This window comes from Ictalurus furcatus, chromosome 18 (assembly GCF_023375685.1).
Source record: "Ictalurus furcatus strain D&B chromosome 18, Billie_1.0, whole genome shotgun sequence".
Lineage (NCBI taxonomy): Eukaryota > Metazoa > Chordata > Actinopteri > Siluriformes > Ictaluridae > Ictalurus > Ictalurus furcatus.
In genome coordinates this window covers 385,802-404,439 of record NC_071272.1, presented here as the reverse complement: position 1 = coordinate 404,439, position 18,638 = coordinate 385,802, and the positions used below count along the sequence as shown (strand labels likewise).

Below are 18,638 nucleotides of genomic sequence, written 5' to 3'. Positions count from 1 at the left end.
TTCTGATCTTAGTAAATAAGTCAGAGATCGTTTAAATGAGAGTATAAATTATTCTTGGAATAACGGTCTCAGGTGCGTTGCTTTGTAGAAATTGCGGGTAGAAGGTGCAGTGGGGTTTTTACCAACAATCTGCTGCAGTGAGTTGGCCTCCATGTCAAGCCTGACAGTGCCCTTCTCTATGCACTTCTTCAGCTCGAACAGTGAGTGCAGATACAGAGTGGCGACATGAGGCTTACTCCACCTCTCTCCACCCTCTTCCACCTTCTCCTCGAACTTGATCCACCTACACATATATAAATAGACACAAGTTAATTCTATGAATCATTTACATCGTTTGTTTTTCATTCTTCACTAATGAAGTCAAACAGTTTACAGACACTGGTGCATTTAGCATTTCTCTGAGCTTCTACATTCCTGAACAAGATCAGAGTTGCTCTTGTATTCTACACCTGCGTGGTGCATTATTTAACACTGTCTATTGAACTACAGAAGATTATTTTTTATAGCTAGGAAATATAACACAACAGGTAGCGCTATTGTAAGAAAAAACAATCCAAGACAGGGTTGTGATCTGATTACCAGCCTGAGCGGGTTATTTTCCTATGATATTTTCCTCTGTGTGTGTGTGTGTGTGTGTGTGTGTGCGTGTGCGTGTGTGTCACCTGGCCGTCTCCTTCCACTCAACCTCGTTGCCGTCAGTAGTAAGCAGCTCATCAAGCTCAGTGAATAACTGTGGAGGCGGAGGTCCACTTTCCTCTTCCCCCAGAATGAAGCGGATGCGTTCGGCTGCCGGAGAGACTGCAACATCAACGTCAGAATGTTATATCTCACTTTGCTATCCTATCTGTTGACATAAATTTACAGTTCATGTAAATCATTTAGAAAATATTAAACTAAAAATAAAACCTTATTCTCATAAGAATGATCATTTATTTTGTATTAAATTTATTCATTTGCCAAACTCATTTATTTGAAGCAACTTACAAATAATTAACAAGATATACAGAATATACATTAAAACATAGCTGTACCCAAACTGAACCCACGTGAAACGTTTGTACGATGCAGCCAGTGTTTACATTAAACATTTCTGTATCAATTGCAAATTTCACGGCCGTGTAATATCCGTATGACTTATCCTATCGATATTATTGGAGCATCTTTTCGATGATAATAATAGCAATGCTTAATGGTCTCTGGCTTTGCTGCATTATAATGAAATGAAGCCCCTTTCTGCTTCTATTTATAGTATAAATCATTACTCCGAGTGTTTATACGTGAACGTTGATAATCATGAAAATCCTGTCATTTCTGATGGAAAAAAAAACACTTTTGTATCCTACTTGTGCTCCTGGGTGTTTGTAAATTTGTGCATAAGGAGACTAACTAATGTAAACCTTGAATGATTGACATTAAATCATATAATCTGCATGGATTACTGCACTGTTATGCACTCACTGAACACTTTAGGAAAACTTGTACACCTACTCATTCATGCAATTATCTAATCAGTCTAATCAATTATCTAATCAGTCGTGTGACAGCAGTGCAACGCATAAAATCATGCAGATCGGGCCAGCAGCGTCGGATAATGTTCACATTAACCATCAGAATGGGGGAAAATGTGGCGTAATTGTTGGTGCCAGACGGGCTGGTCTGAGTATTTCTAGGGATTCCTGGGATTCCTGGGATTTTTCACATCCAACAGTCCCTAGATTTAATCAGAACAGTGAGCGGCAGTTCTGCGGATGGAAACGACTTTTTGATGTGAGAGCTCGATGGAGAACAGCCAAACGAGTTCGAGCTGACAGAAAGGCTACAGTAACTCAGATAACCAATTATGGTGAGCAAAAAAGCATCTCAGAAAGCACAACGTGTCAAACCTTGAGAAGACCACATAGCAGAAGAAGACCATATCGGGTTCCACTTCTGTCAACCACGAGCAGAAAGCTGAGGCTGCAGTGGGCACAGGCTCACAAACACTGGACCGTTTAAGACTGAAAAACCATAGCCCGGTCGGAGGAATCTCCATGCAAGTATGCCAGCACAGCCAATTTTGCGCTCTTGAACTCCCGGCCACAGACGGATGTGGCATTGTCAGCATTCAGACTCGTAATCTCAGACACTACGGCAAACACTTTTCTGTCAAGCCCTGTACAAAACCCAGATGAAACATTCATCATGACTGACTGTAAAGCCTTTCCATACATTAAACGTAAATACATATACTGTCAAATGAGAATTTTAAATTCGCCTAATCAGATTCTGTCACGATTACAGTATAGAATCACCCAACCCGCAACCCACCTGAGAGGTGTTAACTACTCAACGTTAAACTACTTCCTGCTTTCCTAACCCCTCACCACTTATTATACCAGAAAACCAGACCTGATGTCAAAGACATGCTGAAAGTCCACCGAAACCACAACGAGCCTTAATGCAGCTTAATGTGGCAGTGGAGGACGAAGCAGGAGAACCTGCTACAACCCATCTCACAACAAGTGACTCATTGTGGTTTGTTTTGGATATTGTAAGTTAGAGATAGGTGTGTGAGAAATTAATAATAAGCATTGTAAATTATGGCAAATCATAACACAGAATCTTCTCATTTTCTGAAAATACAAAAAGGTTAGCTTAACCGGTGAGTTCTGGCAGTCTGTATATGTTTAATGAATCTGGTTTCATTCTTCAGGACCTCTCTAATAAACTGGTGGTATTGTTCAAAGAAAAATCTGCAGTCGGTACAATTTGAGTGTAATTTGACATGTGCCTACTGATTTACTTATTTATGTATGTATGTATGTAAGTTATGTATGTATGTTGTGTATATATATATATATATTTATGTATGTTACTTTTTGCAGCTTATTCTAAATGTTCTTCCTGTTTCTACTGATTAAGAATCTGGACTGCAATCTAAGTGGGTGAAACAAGCCATATGAAGTTATTAAGATTGTTATTCCATTGTGGAGGAAACGTCTAGCTGCATGCTGGGTATTTTAGCACCATGTGACTCACTGAGAGGCTTGAGGATGCTGGAGGCGGAGTCATCCACATTTTCAGTATCCGATTTGTCGCCAACTCCTTCGTTTAATCGTTCCTTCTTTTCTTTGTGACCCGGACGTCTTCTGTGTCTCCGTCGGCGACGGTAGCTCTTGGGCACGTGGACACCGATGTACACTGTGTGATGGCCTGTGTACACACACAAATACTTTCACTGAATTTGGATTAGGACAGCTGGAAAGTATCATGATCTGAACTAACATAAGAAAGTCTCATTTTTCTTATAAAAGCAGGCAATTTCCACAAGTAAAATCTCTTAGATCTTGGGCGACTACACACTCAAATGTAAAATGATTCAATAATTTAAAAAGGTTAAAGAGAATGTTTAAGTTAAGTTAAGTGGCACAAGACTCTCCACTGTTATTACTGCGTGCTGATCGCTGCTGGTTTCTGTCTGATCTGCTGAGCAGGACGCAGCTGATGTTTATGTACAGACTAATGAGTGTGAGATAGCGGTCAGAAAAACACTAATGTGCATATGTATTCAACCCCCTTTTCCACAATTTGTAGTGTTACAACCTGGATTTGAAGTAAACTTCATTTAGATTTTTACCATTTGATGTACACAATATATCTGCGGTTGCAGAATATTTCCCGTGATGCAAAATTCATTAAACAGCAAAAGCGGACATTCCTCGGTTGTATAAGTATTTATCCACCCCCTGGGTCAATACTTGCACTTTGGCTGCAACTACAGCTGCAAGTCTGTATCTGGGATGCAGTACTCTCTATCAGCTTTGAACATCTGATATCATTCGCCCATTCTTTTTGTCTCATACAAGTCAAGTATTTTCCAACTGCAAGGTCAATACATAGGCTACCTAATTTTATTAGACTAACTCTGTTTTAACACGGTACGACTAACTGAAACGACCATAATGTTTACGTACTTGGCACATTTTGCTTACAGCTTAAATGTATTACTTTCAGTGTGTGTGTGTGTGTGTGTGTGTGTGTGTGTCACATGCTCCAAAGAATAGATGAAAACAGCAAGAGGGTTTAAAAGAACTGATGTGCCCACAATGACTAATGTTTAAGTGTACTGTGGTTAGTGTGTTTTCGAACCTAACCAAACGAAACCAGCCTCACCAAACACCAGTTTAATCTAATCCTGAAACAATGCAAACACACCAGATTTAATGCTAATGTAGAGGATGATTACTTGTAGTCTTTATTGCCCATAATCCTCTCTTGGGCTAATGTACATGTCACTGCCACATCAACAATGAACACCACCAAAATAGGGTGAAGAAAAACAAAGAAACAACTGTAGACTGTTAGACAAAATATGTGTGCGTGTGTGCGTGTGTGTGTGTGTGTGTGTGTGTGTGTGTGTGTCATACTCTCAAGCTCCTCCTTGTCACAGTGTTTGACATACGAGGCACCTCTGTCCACCACAGCCTCATCGTCCACCCTGCAGAGAGACAGATGCAGAAAAAGAGAGAGAAATAGACATGATTATCTGAAACCAGTGATTGTGGGTCCAGATTGAACTTGTTGTTGTTGTTGTTGTTGTTGTTGCTTTTTAGATAATGATATTAGTACTACACCAGAATTACTTATTCACTGCTTAATTTCATAACCTTTTGGTCATGTGTGCAGGCGTGAAAAGGAACGTTAATGCAGACCCCATTTCTTCCTAAACATGTCTTTCAGAGGAAGAATACTAAGCTGGGGTCAAAACTTATGTACATGTAATCATGTTTATTATGATATGAAAGGCAAATTTCATTCTATATCTCTACTGATTCTTTAAATGGTCAAGGTCGGAGAGTCCTGTTGTATGTTGACGTCGCTTCGTTTACCAGCATCTGATTTCTGGATGAGACAGGGAGCCTCACACACACACGTACACACACACACACACACACACACACACATATACAGACACAGATGCCATAGACAAAATTTAACACACACCGACATGATATAACAGATCCCCACAGATGATAACACTTTGCCAGTCAAGAAACCAAGACTTTCACATATACACAATGACATATACTGTAGACACACATTGAGAATAACACAAACACATACAGTCAACTCCAGAATTATTGGCACCCTTCAAGAGTATGGGGAAGGCTATCATTACACACACACACACACACACACACACACCTGTCAAACAACTTTAGTAACATATGCTTCCTCTATCAAAATCATTAAGAACTTACTCAGAAAGACATGTGACAAACTTATTGCCTGAATATTTACCACAAATATTGCCTTTAGTCTCCAAAGTGGGGTTATATACATGTTATCCATCACGGGGAAAACCAAAGAGCTCCCAACACAAAACAGACAGATCACTGTTGTCACGTATACAGGACGAATGAATATAAAAATGCACAGGCAACTAAAACACAATCTCAGACAATCAGGGAACCTTTATAAATAGTCTGTAACAGCACCCCCCCCCCACCGAAACCCCCCCACACTTCACCCCTATTTTGTTAACCAGTCAATTCCCACCCACCAACCAGCTCTCCCCTATCTCCATCATACAGCAACGACCAGCCAGTGAGGATAAAGGCAATACTCTGAGATACATGAATCCTGCCAACCACATCTTTGCCAACTGTTGCTCATGCTGCATCACAAGACACAGTAACACAATCTGAGGAAAGCTCTATCTGCCCTCCTCAGCATACAGTACATGAGCTCACAAACAGCCATGACTGCCTAGTGTTGCTCTGAAAAGCCACACCAAAACAAAACAGAAAAATCTTTATGCTCAAAATATCACTCACTGCATGTCTTATTCATTTTAATTACTGTATTCATTTTCATTAAGCGTTCCAATAATATTGGCGCTGACAGCTATAATACAACACACGTACTCATCTAGACAAAAACAAGACCACACACAATGACGCGTGACAACCACTAGTACTACATACATGTATGTGCACGCACACAGAAAAATCACAAAAGCCACAATACATCTCACACACACACACACACACACACACACACACACACACACACACACACAACTAACAATGCCTTTCAGTCTAGCACTTTGCAGCTGTCCTTCTTGCTGTTTCTTGTTTGTTTAGCAAACACGTCATTAAATCAAACTCTGAAGTTCTGTGTATTTCTATTAACTTTTCTGTTAAAAAAAATGCTGTAAAAAATTCACCAATTTAAATCAGTGTGTATCAAGCAAAAGCTTTGAGGTTCAAGTTTTTTACTATTTGGCAAACTATCATTAGCAACATTGTCAAATTCCTTTCCACTTGTTTGACTGTATTTCTTAATCCCTCGTTCTCCAATGTTTCTTCTCCTTATGCTTGTCTTTGCCCATTAACTGTGACGCAGACGACGTAGTAAACACGTCACTTGGCACTGTGCTGTGTCCAGTACACTCCCAATCTAAACAACATGGACCTCCCTTGGTGTCATGAGCTTCGCATCAGACTGCCAGCTCCCACCTGCATGTCATGAGAGTAAAAACTGTGACTTGTTTGTTTAATTCTGTGGGATCCCGGTCCCGTGAAAGCCTGCAGATTAGTGTAATATGATGCACAGATGTATTATTTTGCATATTTATTACACTGATTTTTTTCCCATCTGTCACAGTATAGCCTAAAAGAATGAGTCTGTGTGTGGCTGTTAACTGAAGAGCGGTTTGACACGTACTGTACTGTTGTTTATCAGCATTTCACTGCACTGTACAGCTGAAGGTTGTGGACATAAAAAGTCTACAGAGGGACTGAAACACACACTCACCATTTATCACATCTACACGTTATCCTAACTCTCCTAAACAACAAAAAAACAGGTTTTGTTTAGCATCCTAAAAGGTTCTTTGGTTGGTCTCTCTGGGGAAACCACTACAAGTTTTGGAAATAATGATAATGAATCTTTATTGATCACGTATACATTACAGCACAGTGAAATTCTTTTCTTCACATACCCCAGCATGCCAGGAAGTTGGGGTCAGGGCCTTGCTCAAGGGCCCAACAGTGGCAGCATGGCAGTACCGGGGCTCGAACCCCCGAGCTTCTGATCAGTCACCCAGAGCACAAAGCATAAACAAAACCTTTGAATAAGTCATTTCTTTAACTTTTATAAGTTTGGAGACTCTATTCACGTTTTCTAACAAACAAATTCAAACTTCATATAAAAATACGTGGATAGAAAACCTACTTCTGCCTTCTTCTGTCTCCCACTTTAACCCTGCACTCATTTCATCCACCGTACGGATCCTTATAGTGATCTGTCTGGATTGTGCAACTTAGAGCAAGAAAGTGAGATAATTCTTACTGCCTTTTATATTCTCTTAATCACAAACAAGAAATCAAGGAACCCAAAGAAGGCAAAGAAAACATAGTCCTGATTTCACACTCACATACTTAACCCACTAGACGTTTTCCCTCTTTTCTCAATATAGAAGAGAACAAAAATGATTCCTCGGAATCACACTGGAAGCTCTCTGAGGGCCAAAAATACTCCAAGCTCAGAGCAGGGTTAGGGTTAGGGTCCAAGCTCATTATCAAGTTTCCTCCACACGCTGTGTGTAAAGTGTACAACTGCTCGTGAAAGATGCCGTCTAAGCTCTAAATGAAGAACACTGGGGTTACTGTACATGTAGAGCTACTAACTAATTCTGAATCTACACATTCAGCTCTGATAACTGTGTATGCCCATTTACACTGCACTTCAACTGATAGTGATTTTGCATAATTTTCATAATTTTGGGGTTACTTTACACCGAGTTTCAGTCTCATGTAAAAACAGCATCCCAATTTAAATGCTGACGTAGCAACGATTTCTGAAGGATTTTTGACCTTCGTGCTGCTTTTATTGTCTGGGTTTGTTTATGGTGGGTAAACTATTTAACCTCGCGGTCTCCAGGTGGATGACATTCTTTTTAGGGGACACAAACTAAAAGTCCAATGTGACTTCAATATTTTTTTAGCAATCAGGGTCTTGCTGTGACGGCTATGGAGAGTTGGAGACGGATGCATGTGTAGATTTAAAGTTTTATAAAGATGAGGAGAAAACATTAAACAACAATAGAGAAGGCGAGCAAGCAGAACCTGACAACAGAGGAGAAACACCGCAAGCCCAAGAGTGCGGTGCAAACAGTGATTATATACACACAGGTGCTCGATCAGGTGCAGGTGGTCATGTGACTGTGATGCAGCGATGCACTGGCTGCTGGGAACTGAAGTCCAGAGCTCCCTCCAGCAATTCATAACGCTTGCTAAACATAAAGATGAACTTCATTGATTCCCAGTGGAATAGAGACAGGAAGCAAGGCAGCATGAGTGGACTAACAGATGTTCTTCTCACCAGTGACTCGTGAGCTTTAAGGCAAACAAAATCATTCAATCCTAAATGCATTACAATTACACAGCAAATACAATTAAACTCCAAAATATATTAATCTAAGTAATAGCTAGCTATCGTTGTGTAACTTATTAGTCAGACCATGTGCTTGAACACTATCAGCCCTGCTTACGAACGTACCTTTCGAAACCAGAGAAGCAAAACTTCTTCAAAACAGCTGCAGGCCTTTGAAAAAGGCAAGGAGGTCAAAGGTCATAAGGATTGCAACACTGTAATGCATGCAAAGTGTGAGTGATTTATAAGGAACTGTTACATTTGTCCAATGCTGTCTGTTAACACTATACACCCGACACCATATCAGGAGATATTACACAATTTTCTCCTTGTAAACATGCACAGATAACACCCTCATACGCAGTAGCATTTCATTTATCTTTTCATTTTTTTTTCAGTAACTGAGGCTAGTCAGTTGTCACGAATACAATGCTGCCGTATCAGCTACACTCGGCATGCGCTACAGCGTTTTAGGATGCAGTGTTCAGCATGTAACAGAGCAGGTGAACTTTATTACGTAGACTTAGCAGAGATGGTCATGTACAACACTGATCATGTTCCATGGGATTATTTATCACTTTGTCCGGTTATGTGAACTTTCTCTAGCACTACCCGTGTGTGAGCCAGGGCCTAAAGTGAAACCGAGGCTGATGCTAGCATTAGCGTTATCATTAGCATTAGGTGTTGTATTTCATGACAGGATAGATTACAGGCTCAAATAACTATGGCACAATACAGCCTTAACTTCGTTCAGGAAAGACCCATAATGCTCTTTTCTGGATCCATTTAGGGTTTTCCGTTGCTGTACCAAAAATTCCCTAAAAACTTGACAGCTATACTTACTATCCAATATTATGTTTTATAGCAACAAAAAAAAGAGTGTTGGAATCCTTCAGTACATGGATTGTGCCCATAGAGCCGCTTGTGGGAAAGTTATGAAATTTGGCACACAGAGAGAGGACAGTCTGATGTGTTAATACAGCAAATTTGGGGCCTCTAACTCGATCCCTCTAGCACCACCAACTGTCCAAATTTGCACTCACGTTTATGTTAATAACTTTTGAATCGTGAGTCCTAGAAACAAAATTCTTTTTTCCTCTGATTCGCTGGCGCAAGCCGATTCGAGTGCATTTTCCATCATGAAAAATTTTCAGCCATTTTTAATTTTCTGAAAAACCTACTTTTTCGAATTCACAAAAATTGGACCGCATCATCTAGAGACACGACAAAAAGTTATTCCCAGAATTTTGATAAACTATACCGTTCTCAAATGGCACTTCAACGAATTTGAGGAACGCTCAAAATCGAACTTGAGGCTGTATCTCCACAACGCTTTGTGGGATTGTGACGAAACTTGGTAGGTGTCATCACCGTTAGCCCCTGAGGTTACCTGCAGAGTTTTGGCACACTGCCCTGAAGACTCAGCCCGAAGCTCTAAATATTATTGTAACTATTAATAATAAATATTCTCCTTACAGAATATTTATATAACAACAATTATACTGTATTCTTAGTCAAATAACAATAATATTTTAATCTGTTTATTGTTTGATTTAAATTATGGGTTGAAGTCGGCACTACTGTCAGAGCTGTAATGTTATAGGAAAGTATTAATAAGCTTTGAGAATTCTAACCTAATCGCTGCTAGCCCATGAAAATGAAGTAGGCTTATTTCAATGACCATTTACTGGATGGACGATTTACTGGATTACCATCAAATGATACCATCAATTTCACTCGCTGGAAAACTGTAGTAATCGTCTATATATCAAAGGAAAACAGTGTTTGCCTCAATCAAAAACAAAACCACTGCATTTGATTCTGTCTGTGCACCACTCATTACTTACTTATCCCCTAACCATTCCTAATAAAACAATAACAACCAATCAGAGCAAGACTGGACAAGGTTGTGAGTATCATGTATCATATATTATATTAAAATATAACATAGTACAGTATAATAATATATATTGCCTTGAATTAAATAAAACCTAAAACCTAAATATAAAAATATTAAATGAGGCTTTATTTTAGGACTTCCATCAGTGAAACAGCTCAATGAGAAACGCCTGAGGATGCTGTGGGATACAGTATTGTGAATGACCCGGGGAGAAGGAAAAGAAGTGGATGGCACGAATCCAAAATGTTCCCAGATCGCCGATGTGACACTTGCTTTCCCAGTAAATGGTAAATGGGCTGCACTTATATAGCACTTTTATCCAAAGCGCTTTACATTGTGTCTCTTTCACCCACACACACACACTCACACACCAATGGTAGCAGAGCTGCCACGCAAGGCGCTAACTTGCCATCGGGAGCAACTTGGGGTTCAGTGTCTTGCCCAAGGACACTTCGGCATGTGGAGTCATGTGGGCCGGGAATCAAACCACCAATCCTACGATTAGTGGACGACCCGCTCTACCACCTGAGCCACAGCCGCCCCGTAACAAGATCCATCACAGCGGCAGAACCCGAAGCGAAATAGCAGAATTCGCCTGACCCTTGGTTTTTTTTTTGCCACCCTCAAACAAACCAGCTGTAACATCTGCAGCCTCCAACCACCAGAGGGAGCCCTCACCCAAATACCAATCACACTCCACTTCCTTCTACAGTCACTTACTGCAGAGGTTCTCAACCTTTTGTAACTAAAGCCCCCCCAAGCCTCCCCTATCATGTGGCGCTGAACTGAAATGAGTATCTCTGAAAACTGCTTTTATTTTGCTAGCAATCATTTCAACAAAAAGAGTTGTGAATTTATGCATCAGACAAGACATACTGCCACATCAGATCCCCATGTCCCTGTGACACATCAGACTAAACACTGAAATTATGCTACTGCCCCTAGTAATAACTTGTAGAACCATGGTTATATATGTAGCCTTCCCTTAGCAATGTCACAAAGTGGTTTGCCATGTTGAACAGAAACTGAAGTGAAAGTTTGCATGGCATGATGCCCAGACGGAAAAACCAGTGGGTTAAGCTAGATATGTCACTTAACTGATGTTAGTGCTAAACAAAAGCATAATTGTTCGGGTGTATTTAGACAGGCTTGGCTAATGTTAAATAATTCAGTGTCTTTGACAATGCAAATTCAGTTACTGATATTAAAACCCAGCTCCTTTCCATTTGAAGTATTAAAATTGTTCATTAAACTGAACAGGTTAAAATAATATTGTTTCGTTGACTGCTGACAATCTGGATACTGGGTCACTGGGTCATGTGGTTTCACTCCAGTTTCCCACTTCTCTTCTTCTCATTCCAAATTCCTTTGTTCTTCACTCAGATAAGTAACAGCACTGGTCTCACATATAAATATTGTGACGGAAGAGATGTGCATATTCTTTTTGAAGGTCATTTCGCATCAAGTCTGAGTTAATTCTGTTTTTTCTTTTCTCTGTTTATCTGTCCTGGAACTTCTACTCATAATACCAGTGCAGTTCAAACTGTGTGCAAAAGCATATCAGGAAGTGTACTTGTCATGTGTATTTAATCTGTCATCACTGATAATGTTTATCTAGAGAACAGCCAGAAACCAAATGCACAGGTGAGGGAAAAGTATTGCAAAGCGTTACCGCTCCCGTTCAATGAGTCATACTAAAGCATGAGGAAAAGTCGTTTGTCTAGATTGATTTTAAGAGTTTGCTCAAAACCTCGATTTCCAGTGAAAATCAATCTTGGGCAAGCTTTTCAACGATGGAAAATGGAATGAATGATTGGAATGACCAGATATTAAGGTGGAAACACTGGCATATGAAAGAGGATAAGATGTGATAAGGAAATGATGTGATGTCGTGAACAGATTTTTGAAAATACCAAAAATGAAGAGTTTGTGTAGTCTCTGTGAATATTGGACATGGTATTAATCTAAGCACAGAGACCATTGCTAAGGGCCTGGGTCATGAATAAGGCAAAGAAGTGGAATGTTCTGAAATGGACAAGTCAATCACCTGACCGGAATCCAATCAAGCATGTGTTTTAGTGAAGGAAAAACCCCAAGAACAAGCAGGAACTGAAGACAGCTACAGTGAAGGCATGGGACTCCCATAACCAGGGAAGAAACCCAAACTTCAAACAGTCCATGACTGCAAAGGATTTACAACCAAATATTAAAAATGACCATTTCATTTATGACTGTTACTTTGTCCAGTTCATTTCGGTCCCTTAAAAGGGGGGACCACATATACACGCTGCTGTAATGCCTACACGTTCACACGTTCACACGTTCTGGAGGTGAACTACAGCTGCAGCTCTGCACGTTGAGCTCATACTCCTTATTTAATTTCAACTCCAAACTCTGTCAGTGTTGAAATATATATGGACCTGAGCGTATATGATACTTCAGTGTTATGCAATGTCAACACCATTGTTTTATAAACAAACAAACAAGCAAACAACAACAAAAATGTTTTCAGCTGCGTTACACCGCAAACTATGATACAGTGGTCCTGTTATCGTGTTATTTCCTCATACTTGCGCTTTTTTCCAAAAACAGATGTAGTACGTGGAGGAAACACGTAGAGACGGTCAAGAGCGCGTGTCAAGGAGCACAGTTCTTAATTTGGCACCGACTCATTCAGCCGGTTATCTCACGCGCACGCACGCGCGCCAGTGGCGCTGACAGCAGGTTACTGAATGCTCTAACAACGCTGGTGTGAGGACTCGTTATTTACTTACTTGTTTTTATGACTCATTTCGGGTGTCCTCCCTCTTCCCGATGTGCTCAAGTGCGTAATGGTGTCTCAGAGTAACACAAGCCGTCCTGTCAGTGTGAAGAAACGCGCTCTCTCTGGTGTGTGTCGAAATTTTGCGAAGCCGCAGAGAGCCGAGCTGGAATCCAGCGGCGGATCCGGACACTCCGGAGAAGTTTACTCAGTTCGACCTGCTAGTATTCTATCTGTGTGGACCTAACGGGTTTCACTGTTTCTACAGACTGCGGTGAGATCAGTCTCCCTGTCAGTCATAACTCAGATTCTCTGGACAGTTTCAAAAAGGGAGGAACGCCTTTCCTGCCTGTTCGCCCTTAACGGCACTTCTGTCTCCGCGCCGCCTTTCCATATTTAAAGAGCTCTCCCTCCTTCAGCGTGACGCGAGATCTCTCTCCCTCCCTCTTTCTATCTCTCTCTCTCTCTCCCTCCCTCTTTCTATCTCTCTCTCTCTCCCTCCCTCTCTCTCTCCCTCCCTCCCTCTCCCTCTCTAACTCTCTCTCTCCCCCTCTCTCTCCCTCTCTCTCTCTATCTCTCTCTCTCCCCCCTCTCTCTATCTCTCTCCCTCTATCTCTCCCTCTCTATCTCTCTCTCCCTCTCTATCTCTCTCTCTCTCTCCCTCCCTCTCTCTCTCCCTCCCTCTCTCTCCCTCTCTAACTCTCTCTCTCCCTCTCTCTCCCTCTCTCTCTCTATCTCTCTCTCTCTCACCACTCTCTCTATCTCTCTTCCTCTATCTCTCCCTCCCTCTCTCTCCCTCCCTCTCTATCTCTCTCTCCCTCTCTATCTCTCTCTCTCTCCCTCCCTCTCTCTCCCTCTCTATCTCTCTCTCTCCCCCCTCTCTCTATCTCTCTCCCTCTAACTCTCCCCCTCTCTCTCGCAATCCCTCTCTCTCCCTCTATCTCTCCCTCCCTCTCTCTCTCTCCCTCTCTCTCTCCCTCCCTCTATCTCTCCCTCCCTCTATTTCTCCCTCTCTCTCTCTCCCTCCCTGTCAGTCAGAGAGACTGACTATTGGCACTAAACCAATAGCAGAGAACAAGATAAGCAGCGGAACAAAAGTTTGTCTATTGGAAGTTGTAGACACCGACATTCAACATATCACCCATAGATTTCATATCCTACATAAGGCACGCACAGTTGAATGTAAAGGATTTCTTAAGGACAAAATGAAGAAACCAAATTAAGACCATTTAATATGGTCCTATACCAACCAGACATTCCATGTTAGGATTTGCAGATGTTCCTTAATGAATGTGATATTTATTATCATTAATAAATTGCATTGCCATGTGCATGTATTTGCCATTATAACTGCCTTCAGCCTTTCACGTTGTCTGGGCAGCTTTTGGATCATCTATGTGGTAGCTAATATATGCCACCCATAATCTTCTTGACTGTACAGTATTCCAACTGTTCTAGCCAGATTGTTTGGCCAATATTTGCCCATTTTTCCTGACATATCTGTTATATGCCACAACTACCAGGCTGTATCCTTTCACTCTTTTCTCTCCAAGATTCAGAATTACAATAAGTTATCTCTATTTCGCACACAGAATGACCTCCAAGATCCTAATCAGCCAGTCTGTCATCAGTAATAATTCTTCTTGATCTCTGGAAAGCCTTTATCTACACCACTCCTACAGTATCTATCCTCATGAGACTTGGAGTTAGTGTCCCAGCCTGGCGGTGGTTTGGTTCCTATGTGGAAGAAGGGTCATAGCAGGTGACATGGAGGGGTCCACATCTTCTCCATGTATTCATCTTCTCCAGTGGGTCCCCACAAGGCTCAGTGCTTCTCTTTTCCCTATATACCTGCTCTCTCAGTGAGGTTATATCCTCACAAGGCTTTTCAGATCACTGCTATGCTGAATCCCCCCCTCACTGCAGCTCATCACCTGAAGCTAAATCCTAGCGAGAATGAGGAAAATCCATGGCTATGTATCTCCACATCAGGATCTTTCCGTCTCCTTAGAAACCTCCTAATCACAGCCTCTGATAATGCACAGAACCTTGGTGTTGTTCTGCACAACCAGTTATGTGCATGTTGCAACCCTGACGTGGTCATGTAGGTTTCCACCGAGGTCACTCTGGGGCTTGTGCAATCTTTTGTCACCTAGAGATTGGACTATTGCAGCACACTCCTAGTTGGTTTTCCCTTACTTACGATCAAACACCTGCAACTGATCTTTGTGTTCAACCCTCCCAAGTTCTGCCATGTCATACCATTACTGTGTTCCCTCCACTGGCTTCCTGTAGCTGCCCACTATCAGGTTTAAGGTTCTGATGCTTACCTACAAAGCCAAAAAAAAGGACCTACCTGCAAGCATACATGAAAGCCCACTTGGTACCACGGTCTCTTGTGACTCAACCCGACCTACCATCCATCAAGACTGCAGGAAGCCTGTTCTCTGTACTGGCACGCAGGTAATGGAATGAACTTCCCCTGTCTGTCTTCAAATGAAGACACCTCTTCACCAAGAACTTAAATGCACACTAAATATACAGAATTTATGATTTAAAAACTGTACTGTCTTATTTGCTGCACTAGCGCTCATATTAACTCCTGAGTAACAGGCTTAGCCTTACGATATTCTTAGACCATAGTCTATTTGCAGTAGCGTGAGGACACGACAGAGGCTTCAGTGCACTTCTGTAAGTCGTTGTAAATGGGTACTCTAAATTGTCTAGGTATGAATGGGTGTGTGTGCATGTGTCTGTATGATGCCCTGCAACAGACTGGAATCCCATCCAGGGTCTATCCTTATCTTGCAGTGTTCTTGGGATAGGCTCCAATTCTGCTGCAGCTATAACCAGGAGGAAGCACATACTGAAGCTGAATGAAGAATAAATGTATGGAGGGAAGACAGCGCTGAATTCAAAATTGCTGCATACTGGATGTGAAGAACATAAAAGTGTCAAAGTCATTGTTTGATTATTTATTTTTGATCACTCTATGTAGCACATAACCTGGGATTAGATTCCTAAACATCCTAAAAATACAGTGTACTAGTTAGTGTGCAGAAGTCACCATGCCATGTACTTACATAAAGAGGAGGAAGCCACAAACTAATCCCTAACAGATATAGAGTGCACTATATAGAGTGTAGAAGCCTGTCATGTTATACCCTACGTGGTACACTTATATAAGAAACGGGGAATCACAAACTGATTCCTGATTCTGGACGAAGAGTGCACTATACAGGCTGGAGAAGCCAATTACTTCATATGCTATATAGTGCACTATAGGAAGCTGAATATCAAAAAATGACTGACAGTTGTACTGCTGTATACCAATTTATTTCAGTTGGCTTCAACCGAATGAAGAAACTAACTGCATTTTTTCTCAGTTATTTTGAATCTTTATCACTTACCTGATTAAATAATTTAGGTTTCCATTATTATGAAATATTTGCATAGTAGAAAAAAAAAATCTCATTCCCTTAAGGATTAGAATACATTTTTTCCCTTTGAGTAAGCCAAACAAAGCCCACACAACTTACTCAAAACATGGTAGTCAGCCCATTCTTGAAAAACAGCCCAATTTCATACTAGAATCGGCCTGAAATGTTTAGAAAAGCTTTCCAAGAAGGACCAAAGAGAAAAAGCAGCCAGACCTCTGACAGGACCGAATCTTTCCATTCTTACATGAACATGATTTATGGATTTTTGAGGAAGATTATTAAAATGTAGGGGCATACAATAAACTGTTCACAACAGAGCATGGGCTCCTTTTATTTTATAGCAATACATTTGTATACATACAACCGTATCTAAAAATATCCAGTAAAGGCATATTTTCCTCTCATTTATTAGCAATATAAACAATATTTAAGGAAACTGACACGCATGCTTAGGGATCCTCCTGGTGGCCAGTATGTGCACAGGTTGAAGTGTAAATAAAAAATGGGAGAAACATGACAGCCACTAAATGTTTCCTAAATACCAGTCATTCACCCTGTTACTTTCATGGAAAACACTCTGAATATAATCTGTATAATAGAAATGTGTTATGAAATGTTTTTATGTTCAGTATAAAAACATTTCAGAGAAACTGAGCTAACGTTGCAGGTATAGAATTATTTTTTAAGAATTTCATGATTATCTTTTGGATAGAGATTTGATATGATAAATGGGCTGCACTTATATAGTGCTCTTATCCAAAGCGCTTTACACTGTGTCTCATTCTCACACACACACACACACACACACACACACACACACCAATGGTAACAGAGCTGCCATGCAAGGCGCTAACTTGCCATCGGGAGCAACTTGGGGTTCAGTGTCTTGCCCAAGGACACCTCGGCATGTGGAGTCACGTGGGCCGGGAATCGACCAGCCAACCCTACGATTGGTGGACAACCCGCTCTACCACCTGATCCACAGCCTCCTAGGATATGTATAGTTGGATTTTTCTTGAAGTTTATTTGTTATTTCTTTTAACATTCTTTGGGTGTTAAAAATGGCATTTCAGGTTAATTGTTCACTGCAGTTTATTCCTAAATTGTTTTATAGGCCATGTTGTTCCCATAATACCCCCGAAATTGTGTACAGTGTCACACTTTTTACTTAGAACCATATTTAAACAAGCTGACTGAAAAACATAAATTGGAAATGGCATGAGCTTTTTGTGTTTACACCTGCATTCCCAGTCTGTGTTCTAAGTAATATGTGCATGAAAACTGTGCTTGTTATTAAATCACTGAGCACAGCATCACTCATAACAAACCAACTGCACCCTCTGGCAGATTTAATGGAAAAGTGTATGCCTGACAGGACTAAAGCAGGGAAACACAAATCAGTCAGAAGTCAAAAGAATAAGTCTTAACCTAACACTTTATCTATATTAATGCTACACGTTTTTGCAGCGTTGCAGAGGCAACCCACTTTTGGTACCGGTCATCAGGTTGTCCATTACTTCTTAAATTAATGTCAGCTCTTACAGTGCAAAAGTGATTATCTAAATAGATCATTTGGGTCAGTCTGTAGGCACACAAATGTGAGTGCTACAGTTACTAGATTGAATTACTTATTTTGAAAAAAAGAATTTTTGCATGCAGATGTAACTTTATTATGGTACAAGATGATGCATATTTTACACCATTTTGTAGAAATACAGAGGCGATTCTTGTCTGAAGATGTAAAGAATATGAACTACACTGTAACAAATTGCAGTAGTTTCTACACTAGTAGTTTGCAATGCATTATGGGTCCAAAACAAAATTACAGTTGTTAACAGCGTATTGTCACAACAGCTGTAATTAAAGAGACGCATGACGTGTGGCGACTGTAGTTCATGAATTCTTCAGTGATGTAATGTGATTTTGGTATCACGTGAGTGCGGGTGATAAACACGCTGGAAATGATTGGGGGAGCACGGAACCGCACGGAACCGCACGAACACGCAGGAGGAGACCTGTTCAGTGTGTACGCCAAGTTTGTTGAATTTAAATGAATAAAATAGAAACATAACCTCATATTAAATGCTTATTTTACTGAATGATGGTCGTGTGGAAGGTA

General features: G+C 40.8%; 1 protein-coding gene across 4 annotated transcripts in view; it reads right to left on the bottom strand.

Annotated features, from left to right (window-relative positions):
* slc4a4b (solute carrier family 4 member 4b) overlaps positions 1-13,500 on the bottom strand; it is a 36,251-nt gene extending 22,751 nt beyond the window's left edge. The window contains exons 1-5 of one of the 4 annotated variants that reach the window (XM_053649680.1): positions 13,093-13,500; positions 4,407-4,477; positions 3,019-3,192; positions 663-798; positions 123-283 (exon numbers count right to left, since the gene is read on the bottom strand). In XM_053649680.1, coding sequence (XP_053505655.1) covers positions 123-283; positions 663-798; positions 3,019-3,192; positions 4,407-4,477; positions 13,093-13,109 — 559 coding nt within the window. In that variant the 5' untranslated portion in view covers positions 13,110-13,500. The remainder of the gene's footprint in view (positions 1-122; positions 284-662; positions 799-3,018; positions 3,193-4,406; positions 4,478-13,092) is intronic. The other 3 variants (XM_053649681.1, XM_053649682.1, XM_053649683.1) reach the window with 3 other exon arrangements.
* Between the last annotated feature and the right edge of the window lie 5,138 nt (positions 13,501-18,638).